Here is a 12,055-nt window from a genome sequence, read left to right as displayed (position 1 = left end):
TAAACCTGAGCACTGCAGACACACACACACACCGTATCATAAAGCTAACAGACCAAAAACAGTTTGAACGTTGGTGTGTGTTGGTTGGTGTGTGCCCCTCTCTGAGTGTACTACCAAGGGTTTTATGGGCTGATGTCATAGTTATGCAGTGTTAACCTCTGGGGGCCTGTGGAAATCACACCTCGGGTTTTACGCAGTGTGAAAACGCCCGGTGAAAGGACGTTGAAGACTTGGAGAAACAGCTTCTTTTATGACCTAAAACCACTTTTGTTGGCGTGCCAGGGATGTCGCTGCTGCTTCAATACTAAAGGAAATTTGATGGAATAAAAATAATGTCTATAAAGGTGCAGTTACTATGACAAGAAGGAGCTGAATGGAGGAAATATTACTGTATAAAAAGCAAGAAAATGCAAGTAAATATGCAGTGTGTGCCAAAATCCTTTGTAAAGTGAGTTTTACTCAGCGGCAGAAGCTATATGATAACAAGGCATCTCCTGTAAATCTGTAATTCTTTATAGACACTAAACAAAGATGTGTGCATGCAGGAAATGTAATGGCTCTGTTTCTTTGTGAACAAATGTTCCTGTGTATCACTAAACCTCTAAATAATCCTGCATTTTTCTTAATTCTCCCCACATAATTACATAGTAGCTGTCCTTAAATGTACAGTATAAGAACATAAATCAAAAATATATATAAAAAAATATAGACAGAAATTCAAAAACAATATATCTGCATTCTTCATATATGTAGCCTTGTGGCCAACATATGTCAAAGAAATCAATTAACTTTACCCAATATATTGCCCTGCTGTCTCTGGGTAGCAACACCTGTAATACCATTCCCACACAGAAGAGGGGAAAAGCAAAAGTGCCCATTTAATGTGACTTCACATCTCCAGAAGTGACGTTGTTCTTTCCTCTTATTATTTGACACAGCAGGGGAATATTGGGACAGGTACAACGTACAGTAGACATAATGGCAAACAGTTGCACACAGTTGCAGCACAAAGTCTCAGAATTCCTCAAAGACCAAGTGCAATTTTCACAGCTGCCTGATGCCACTCAACCGGTGTATACGTTAGCAGCCAGAGTCTTAGCTGTGAAAGTTCCAAGGAATGGCTGTGTATCACCCAAAAGTGTCATTTTCACACATACATTTATATACACACATACACACACACACAACTCGCATAGTTCAGATCTGGTCCTTGGGCTGTGGTAGGACTGGGAACACTGCATGGAGCCAGTATGCTCAGTGGCATGTTACACAAATGTTGGCTCACACCAGCTGTCACTGCAGACAGGCCTGAATTCAGATGCCTCTGTGGGAGTTTGTAGTTGTATCGCTAGCTGACTCTAAGGAGGTACAGTAACTCTGCTGCCATTCCAGACTGTGAAGTATACAACACTATTGTATGTGTTGCTGTCACATTTCATTTTCAGTATTCAGTAAGAACCTGCAGGGTAGTTAATCTGCAGTTGCTTGATTAAACTGTGGTTAGGATTGAAGTGATTCAATCAGTGCTGGAGCTGCAGCTGAAAGTGTCTGCTCTGCAAATACTTTTAACCTCACAGGAAAGCACAATGTTCATGCGTGAGATAATACTCACTTACATTCAATTACCCTTAATAAAATGTCCCCAATGGCACAGTAGCTTTTACAGTAACACGGTACTTGCATCCGAGAGATGCATCCTTATCGTGACCTCACTTCCCTCCATCTTCCTTGGCCCCAGTAACTTCTCTTTGAAAACAGAGGTTGTATTTTGGGTCATTCAAGTTCAGCTTCTTAAAAGGCTTAAAGAGTCAAAGTGCTAAATTAGTTTTGGCTGTTGGAACCACCATGATTTTGAAATCTTAGCCTGAGGCATTTGTGGTCGTGTTGCTCAGACTGTGAGAGTGATTTCAGGGTCAACATGGCTGGGGATCGGAGTTACAGTGATGTTTTACTGTGCAGCACAGCTTTGTGGTCTGAAGAAGCATGGTAGCACAACACACACGGTCGTCATTAGTAGTAGATCTGATCCCTGCTCTTTTTCATTTGTTCTGTCTGCTATTGTTATCATAATTTAAGATAGAGTTGAAAAAACAGAGTTTGAAACCTTGGGTTTTATGAGTGATATGTGATTTAAAACGCTTTGCCATGGTTAGAAAGTTGCACAGAAACCACAGTGTGGAATTGTTTCTGGTTCACTGCAGGCCTGTCTTTCTCTCATTTTCTCTCCTTTCTTCCTGAATGTGTCGGTGTTCTCTGACGTCACCAAGTAGCTATGGAAGTTCTTGCCTTTATTTAGACATTGATCCATTGAGGGCAGAAAGCATGGAGAAAGCAAAAAGAAAACACATGTGCCATTCATGTCCAGCAGCATTCTGAAAAGGTCGCAGTCACATCTTTGAAAATGTTGTTTTTTAGAAAATGGTTGGAGCTGCTGTAACAGGAGGAGAAACAATACAAGGAACACAGCAGAGATCAATCTGTTTGACTTTCAAGGAGCCTTTTGAATTCTGCTCAGTGGCAGCTATCGACGGATCAGTACGTGCCAAATGCCTGGCCTCAAAGGGGCAGTGCCAGTTAAATACTCAGACACAACAGAGCAATTTGTCTGTGTTTGAGTAAAGGCACCCTGTCACTAAAAACTATGTAATGGCTGATCAGGAACTGTGCTACTGTTGTGATGGTTTAAATGTCCTTATGTCCAACTGACCATCTTAATACTTTCATATGACGTCGCTGCGTAACTCACACTGTTCATAAAACTGGTGTCTTGTTAAGCCTGCCATCTGTTTAATCAGAAATGAATCAAAATTAAATCATTACTGGCCAAGAAGGGCCTCCAGCATTAAGACTATACCGAGATCAGGATCCATTCATTGCAAAAGAAGCTTGGTGCAAACATAGCAGTCAGAAAAGTTCAGTTCAGTGAATGAAGAGTGTAAAGGCACACAGAATGCTGCAGGTTCAAATCCAACATCATGCCTTACCCTGAATCCTATCCTGATTAATGACAGGCATTTGTCAAGAAGGGCCTTCAGCATTAAGACTATACCAAAATCAGGATCCATTCATTGCAAAAGAAGCTGTTTACCTAGTAGGTATGACTGTAAACCCTTCAGCAACATGTATGTTTTAAAATTTATATGCACCATGATTTTTTTTAATATGGAGTAATTTTTTTAAACCAATGATATTTTGAGACCATTTTCCTACGGATTCACCAGTTTTCCTATGTACTTGCAGTTAATTCAGTGGTTCCAGCCTAATTTGTAGACAGGAACCTCCCACATCGACACGTTCACGACTATTGCTTTGAATCTCAACCGAACTTGTTATTTTATAACAGCAACTGCTTTTCTCATCAAAGAGGAAATAACATGACAAATATGGGAAATTTCTCCACAACTTAGGAAAATACTAAAACTGACATTCATTTGCCTTGCTGCACCTGGGGAGGGGAGGCGCCCCCCTTTTTGGAAGCCACCGCGTACCTAAATACTATTTACATGTGCATCAGTACATATCTCCACATTATGATGTAACTCACAAAAACTTGTGCTGTTTGGAATTTACTGCTTAGTTGTGTAACTCTGAGGGGTTTTGTTGTTAACCCAGTTTATTGCCTGCTCTGGGGCCAACACTGATGGATGTGATGGACAGCCTCTTGTGCATTTCCAAAGGAAAAGTTCTTTGCATAGAATTTTGAACAAATGTTTTTCATATCCTTATTTTCACAATGATGGAGTTTCCAGTCCCGGCTCTGTGATATATGCATGATCCAGGCAGTGCAAAGAAAATACGTCTTCCTTTAACAAACACTTTGGCCCAACAGTTACTCTTGGAATTTCAAAGTTTCCATGGCAACAAGCCCAATTTGCATGCAGGTCATCCAATTTCCACTTGAGCACTTAGTCAGCTTAAGCTTAAGTCATTTTGATAATACTGCAGTGGTGTTGGGTCAGGGCTAATGGGGATGTGTAGAGTTTTTTAAGAATAAAAAAATCAAGACATTTTCCACAGTGTGCAAGTGATATTGACGTTACAGCAACTAAAGGATTTTTTAAAATATATTTTCAACTTGACCAAAGTATATCCAAATTTAAATCTATTTTAACATAATTAATAAACAGATTCAGGTGAGTGAAGAATAAATAAAGCGTTTGTTCAAGAAGAGACAGGGATGTAGAAGTGAAGGGTCCGGGGGGAGGAATGGAGGGTCGGAGTCGGAGCAGAGGAGCTGTCATGGGAAAAAATATGACTGAAGGTTTCAAAGGGCAAACCTGCCTGAGGAAAGAAAAACAGAATACCATTTTCATTAGAAGACACTTTTGTGCAGCTTCAAAGTCTCCTCATCTAACACGGTGAAAGTTTCAAGGTATGTGTACGTTCTATCAGTGAGGAGAGACGAGTGAGAATAGAGAGGGAGGAAAGGAATCTGGATAGTGAGGATAGAAATAGGATTAACAGAAACCATTGAAGACGTAGTCGAAGCAACCTGTGTGAATTTTACATGAAAAGACGATTGTTGAGTGTGTTTTACCAGTGAAGGAATGGAGTAGTGAAGGATTCATCAAAGTCAAACTGAGCATTTGCTTCAGTGCTTGCTTTTGGACCACTGGAGGAAACGATGATCATAGTGTAGAATATAGTTGAAAGTCGGTTTTAACTTCTCTTTGTGAGAAATCTTAAAGAACCTTTGGAAAGAAAGAAGATGAAAAAAACCCACAGATACGTCCTTGTTTGCCCTTATGATGTCAGTGGTAGAGATTTGCTGCATAGACTTGATTCACTGTCCATCCCCTCATCGCCTCTCCCTCCTCCTTTGGTAACATTTCTCCCTCACACCCACCTCTCACCCCTGTCCATGTCACCCCCTTACTGTTTATTGCATCAGCGTCTCCCTCCGTCTCGTACCTTGGTCTCACAGACAGCCAAGATCATTTATCTGACATCAATCGCTGCATATTACACACTCTTAATCGACTGCTGGAGATAAAATTAAGAATATGTGTATGTGTGTGTATGCATGTGTGTGTGTGTTTGAAAGCAGCACTTAGACGGAGATCTGAGCTTGTGTGTCAGGAGCGTGACTCTCTCCTCCATATTCATTCAGTGAGAGCCTCATGCTTTGGTTGCTCTGACCGGTGCTGAAGCAGCAGCCAAGCTCTCAGTCCAGCAGCTGAATGCTGCCAGTGTGCCTGCATTAAAGCACCGCGGCAGAGGAATGGCTTTTGTGTCCTCTGTGAGCTTCTACCCATTGGGAACACTCTCCCCCAAGAATTGGCTGTGGATTTGCACCCAACCCTCTTGTCTTTGTGCCTGTCACGATAAATTCCTTACTTTAGAAAAGGGGAGATTATTTGGAAATTACTCGTGCTCTTCTTGACTCTTGTGCTGTAAGTAGCTGTGCAGTTAAGCCTTGGGATCAGACTTGATCTAAGGTTCCCAGTTGAATTAGTGGGTAAAATGGCTGGATTGGCGCAGTGGTAGGTTTCCCACCTGCCACAAGAAGGCTCTCTCAGTTTGATACCACCCAGTCCCCAAAACCCAGGTTGTGTTGCATCATGAAGGACATCCGGTCTAAAACAAAAACTCTGCCAAATCACTGTGGGTGGACTACAACAAGACAAAAATGATTTTTCATCTCCCTTTTAAATTGGTGGAGAAAAACAGACTTTGATAACCATTAACACGTTTGAGAGAATTTTCTTTTTATCTACAAACATTTCTTTCTAATGTCCAGTTGCATGATTTTTGTGGAATGTTAGAACGGTGTTGTTAAATATACTTATAATCTTGTTATTCTCAGCTTTGATTAGTATTGTTTTTTCCCACCTCATATATTGAAATTAATTTTGCTTTGCTGACAGTCTCAAAACAGCTCCACGCCCCCTAGTTTGGGAACTACTGCTTTAGAGGAGCACATTATCAGCACGTAGAGATTGATTTTTGTATGATTTTTTGTTGTTTGTTTTTGACAACTTGTGAACGAGATCATCCTTTTTACAGCTTTTTTGTCTTTTCTGCCTTTAACTTGTGAACAAGATCATCCTTTTTACAGCTTTTTTGTCCTTCTTTTCTATCAGTCGGCACTGAACCCACAGCTCCTCTCACTCGGTTATTGGCAGACAAGTTTTAATTAGTGGGACATTCCAGAGGGTAAAGTTTGCGACCAAGTGAGGGAGGAGAGTTGAGTGTTTGTGACAGTCTGTCCCAGCTGACACTGATAAAATAGAGCGCAGCAGCTTTGATTCTACTCTTCAGCAGGGCCAAAGAGAGCAGGATCACCATGGAGATGGCATTGTTGAAGAGTGAGCGGCATTTGGAAGAGAGCCACGGATGCACTAGTGCACATCTTTGATTCTATTCACAGACTTCAAACAGGTAGCTGAGCTTCTTTTCCATCAGCTGAATCATCTGCCGAATTCGGCTTAACAAGGAGACAACCCTGCAACCCTGCCCTCTGTTTTAAGAACAACACAGTGCATTTAACTGATACAATCATTAACAATGTAAAGTGTCGCATCGTCTGGCCTTGCCCTTAAAAGGCTCTACTTGGAGATCTGGGTTCATTTAAGGTCTCACTGCACTATAAGGGCAAGGTGGGATGAAAAGTAGACGGCTTTTCTGTCTGGACGTACAAATGCTGATACAGAATACCGGTTCTTGCACTTAGTGCCTCAAGCAAGCTACAAGAACACACTGGCTGGCTTGCTTCTCTCTTTTCCTTCTGTGAGATAGCATAAAATCTGCGTCTCGCTGACTTTTTTTATGTCTAAAATAATCAAAGTATCTGCTTCAGTCTTTTTTTATTTGTGTTCTGTTTCTGTCTCCAGCTACCAGTTCCACAAAGCTGGAAGACCTAAGCTTTCTTGATGAACAGCGCAATACCCCCCTGCGGACATCCATTCGGCTGCCCTGGCACAATACTGGAGGAAGGCCACCTCAGGACTCTAAAGGTCAGTGCAGCATGGGTTATTGCTTTGGGGACAAATGAGTCACCCTGGGTGCTGTGTGAAAATGAATCTGCTAAAGTAGTGATTCAATGTTTTACTTTTCTGGCCTTATTCCCTAATAGAGTCTTTCTGCTTTGGATGATTTTAAATTTGTCTTAAAATTTACAATACCGTGCACATTAGCATCTGCTATTTATGATGCTATTAATGCAGACCATAATGGGAGAAGCCGCTGTTAGACACTTACATTAGAGAAGCCAACAGAATCTTGATTAGATACGATTCAGTCTTCTGATTGGTCTCACCAAGCTCTCCCACTAATGCAGAGTGGACCAGTGAGGTAATAATAACAGTGATATTAAAGCACAAGGATTTAAGAAGGTCACAGTTTAAACGGGGCTGCATTGAGTAAATTAACCACTCTATTATACCAATGTACATCTTAGTACTACATTATATCAAGGTTACTGGCTACCGACCAGTCCTTAATACAAAAAAGGTTGGGCAGAGCTGGTTTAGAATGTCTGAGAACCACTGTTCAATGTCAGGGCTGTCACTATTATTTTGACCATGTTTACAAGTTCAATGTAAGGGCTGTCACTATTATTTTGACCATGTCAGGATAGTTCTTCAGTAGTTAAGACGTAGTTTTGAAGTTCTTATCACGTTGAAGACAAAACTTTGTCTAAAACCCACTTTTGCAGCTCCTTGCATCAGATTTTCTTTTGAAAAATGTCTTCATATCTTCGTTTTAATATATTCTTCCATCCTAAAATGATTCTTTTGTTCCAGAACAAAAGAAGTTTGTACTCTTCAGTAGGTTGCATGTCTCTCCTTTCACTTCAATGCAGGGAATATCTTTATTTTCAAAGAGTGATGATAGATAGATAGATAGATAGATAGATAGATAGATAGATAGATAGATAGATAGATAGTTAGATAGATCATCGTTCTCCTCGATCATCGTTCTCCTCAGAGCTGGCTGGAACATGGCTTCAACACGTGAGGGCTCCCTCAGTTTGAGCCTCTCCAGCTCTTTCCTCACCTGGGTGGATTTGATGTGGAGTTCAGAGGTAGAGAGGTGATGATAAGTGGTAGTCGTCCATTATGTGTTTCTCCATGTAATCTTTAACACACATCTGGAGAATCAGATTTTGGTAATAGTTTCAATTAAATAAAATAAAAGAATTAGATTGTCTTTCTGCTTACAAATGGAACATTTTTTTTCATTCACTTTCATTATATGTTTTAAATCCTCTCTTCAGCTGCAAGAAATCTCAGAGTGAATATTTGATTAGAGCATGAATAATTTATGACAACATCATTAGATACTCAAAGTATTTAACCCTCTTTTGGAATCGGCAGCTTCCTCTCCCACATCTCTTTAAACAGCAGCATCAAGTTAATTTTACATGCCCGCCTGGATGGTTAATCATTGCTAATGAACAGTCCACGTCTGTTGAGTCTGAATTCATGTTCTCCGAGTATGCATGCAGTTTAATTTAACGCCTCCGTTACCGCAGTATATCATTGCAGATGACGGCTGTTTGCGGCTCACTGTTACAGAAAATAACAGCTACAGACTCTAAAGACAGAACAGTTACAGCACATTTATGCTGAGCTTCTGTTACAGCTCATCTGCTTTTTGGTCTTTTGATTGGCTATTCAACTTCTGTCAGTACGCAGGTAGAGTAGAGAACTACTTTTAATTTTTAAGGAAATATCAGCTTGTGTGTTATTCTGCCAATAGTTATTTATTTAACCGAGGACTCTACATCAAATACATATGCTAAATTTTTTAATAAGGTAAGTCGAGCTGAAAATAAACTATGTTTAAGCACTAAAGTGAAGTACTGTGATGAAAGGCCAGAGATTGAAAAGAGCTCCTGAGTGAGAAGAGTTCTGAGATTTAATTAGTGTTGAAGTGGTCTGGATGGAGAGGCCACTTCTGGTGTGAGTTTTTTAAGTACATTTATTCAGTCTAAGGGCAGAGAGTGAAAAAAAATAGTTTTAAGACAACAGAGTTCATGTGATCGCTGTACCTTCTTTGATTTACAATTTTTTGTTTTAGGATTGAGATAAAGGACGACAACTTTTTAGTATAAAACATAATGAATAAATATTTTTTAATATTATGTCAAGACCAACCTAATTAAGTCCTACTTTCTTTTTGTCCACAGCTCGTTTTGCTCCATACAAACCTGTGGACATCATGCTCAAGCCCCTGCTGTTTGAGGTGCCCAGCATCACCACAGACTCGGTGTTTGTGGGCAGGGACTGGCTCTTTCAGCAGCTGGAAGACGTCTTAAAGGCCAATGAATCTACAGAGAACCAGGGAGTGGTAGTGGTGGGCAGTGTGGGCTACGGGAAGACGGCCATTATCTCCCGACTAGTAGCTCTGAGCTGCCACGGAGGCCGGATGCGTCAGATCGCCTCCAACAGCCCCAGCGCCTCCCCCAGAAGTATGTAATCCTATTCAAAATAGTCATTGAAACTATATTAATTGTAGGTGTTTATAGCAGTTAAAGAAATAAATGCGGAAAATCTACCGTATTGTCCGAACTATAAGTCGCAAACCCAGCCAAAGGATGAAAAAAGTCTTTCCTACAACTTCGGTTGTATAACAAAAAAATAGACACTTGTTGATGATCTGCTTCCATGACATTAATCATTTATCCCGTCTGTATCAGCTGCAGGAGTACCATCAACGGAACTTCCTCTCACTCAGCCCCCACAGCCCACTCCACCATCCAGTGCTAACAACACACTGAGGACAAACAGTTGTCCTGGGACGCCTGAGATACAGCAGCGCAGAGAAGTGGCTGTCAAACGTCTGGCTGCAAAGGTAAAAGTGAAACCACAGACATTCACACTTGCATTCACACCTATGACCAACTCAGTAAAAATGTGATGAGTGCATCACTATTATACAGCCATTTGCATTACCGTCTACTCCACTGAGTGTCCACTGGTTGATGTATGGTTTGTGTTTTATCTACTTTGGTTCCTCCTTCCTATGATAACTCTTCCAGAGCTGCTGATGTCAGTCGGTGTGATGTGTCCTGAGGAAACCTGATTTGGTCTCTGCTCTGTAATTCATGTTTATATGGTTTAGTGCATGATTGATTTTTGTGGCCGTTCATTTGTTTTAGGTTTGTCACATTAAGAAAATGAATGGCCTTTGGCAGGGAGATGAGATTATGAAGGACAGCGCCACCATCGGTCTTTCAGTGGACTTTAATATCACAGGGTTGTTTTTTTACTTGGCCTTGAGATATGACTTGGATTTGAATATTCAAAGTAAAATACACTTCTGACTCGCGTGTCTCCAAACCAGGAGGATGAACACAAACCCTCACCACTAAGGTATAAACAAATACCTTCTCTGTATGTTTCTTTACAGTGGGGCAAAAGTCCTGGATTCAGGCGACTTTGATGGAAAATGATCAGCACTTTCAATGTTATGGTTACTGAAGAATGTCTCCTGATGTTCTTTTATCTTGTGATGACAGCTAATGTGTTGCAACAGCTTTGAAAGTTGCACGGCACATGATGGACCGAACATTACATTTTCAGCATACAGAGGACCACACATCGCAACCTTCATCTTTCTGTGCTGCAGGGTATCTGACAGTTAAAATAACCCGAGGATGCCTCTAAACTCTTGTGCATCATTTGGCATGCAAGCGTTGTCAATATATCTGTCGGATTTCCTCATAATTGTCAAATATACGAGATAAAGTGGTTTGAAGAGAGACTCGGTTGAGTTATGTGGACCGAGAATGTGTAATTTATTTGTTGTTTTGTTCAACAGCTATACAGCGTGACGCTGAAGCATCCATCTAAAAGTTTGCTGCTCTAAGATTCCTTTTCCTTTTTTCCTTTTTTAATCACTTCCCACTGCTGTTGTTGAAGATAATCTCACCGCCGGTTTTCTTGTTGTCCTTGGGACTTTTGAAATACTTTCCCCACCCAGCAGAAACTTTGTCATTGAAACTATATTAATTGTAGGTGTTTATAGCAGTTAAAGAAATAAATGCGGAAAATCTACCGTATTGTCCGAACTATAAGTCGCAAACCCAGCCAAAGGATGAAAAAAGTCTTTCCTACAACTTCGGTTGTATAACAAAAAAATAGACACTTGTTGATGATCTGCTTCCATGACATTAATCATTTATCCCGTCTGTATCAGCTGCAGGAGTACCATCAACGGAACTTCCTCTCACTCAGCCCCCACAGCCCACTCCACCATCCAGTGCTAACAACACACTGAGGACAAACAGTTGTCCTGGGACGCCTGAGATACAGCAGCGCAGAGAAGTGGCTGTCAAACGTCTGGCTGCAAAGGTAAAAGTGAAACCACAGACATTCACACTTGCATTCACACCTATGACCAACTCAGTAAAAATGTGATGAGTGCATCTATGATCAACTCAGTAAAAATGTGATGAGTGCATCACTATTATACAGCCATTTGCATTACCGTCTACTCCACTGAGTGTCCACTGGTTGATGTATGGTTTGTGTTTTATCTACTTTGGTTCCTCCTTCCTATGATAACTCTTCCAGAGCTGCTGATGTCAGTCGGTGTGATGTGTCCTGAGGAAACCTGATTTGGTCTCTGCTCTGTAATTCATGTTTATATGGTTTAGTGCATGATTGATTTTTGTGGCCGTTCATTTGTTTTAGGTTTGTCACATTAAGAAAATGAATGGCCTTTGGCAGGGAGATGAGATTATGAAGGACAGCGCCACCATCGGTCTTTCAGTGGACTTTAATATCACAGGGTTGTTTTTTTACTTGGCCTTGAGATATGACTTGGATTTGAATATTCAAAGTAAAATACACTTCTGACTCGCGTGTCTCCAAACCAGGAGGATGAACACAAACCCTCACCACTAAGGTATAAACAAATACCTTCTCTGTATGTTTCTTTACAGTGGGGCAAAAGTCCTGGATTCAGGCGACTTTGATGGAAAATGATCAGCACTTTCAATGTTATGGTTACTGAAGAATGTCTCCTGATGTTCTTTTATCTTGTGATGACAGCTAATGTGTTGCAACAGCTTTGAAAGTTGCACGGCACATGATGGACCGAACAT

General features: G+C 40.8%; 1 protein-coding gene across 1 annotated transcript in view; it reads left to right on the top strand.

Annotated features, from left to right (window-relative positions):
• The window catches only part of tanc1b (tetratricopeptide repeat, ankyrin repeat and coiled-coil containing 1b), a 94,721-nt gene that overhangs the window by 56,406 nt on the left and 26,260 nt on the right, over positions 1-12,055 (top strand). The window contains exons 8-10 of the mRNA XM_008328735.3: positions 6,834-6,956; positions 9,134-9,415; positions 9,644-9,798. Coding sequence (XP_008326957.1) covers positions 6,834-6,956; positions 9,134-9,415; positions 9,644-9,798 — 560 coding nt within the window. The remainder of the gene's footprint in view (positions 1-6,833; positions 6,957-9,133; positions 9,416-9,643; positions 9,799-12,055) is intronic.

This window comes from Cynoglossus semilaevis, chromosome 16 (genome assembly GCF_000523025.1).
Source record: "Cynoglossus semilaevis isolate Cse_v1.0 chromosome 16, Cse_v1.0, whole genome shotgun sequence".
Lineage (NCBI taxonomy): Eukaryota > Metazoa > Chordata > Actinopteri > Pleuronectiformes > Cynoglossidae > Cynoglossus > Cynoglossus semilaevis.
This window is presented reverse-complemented; position numbering and strand designations above follow the sequence as displayed.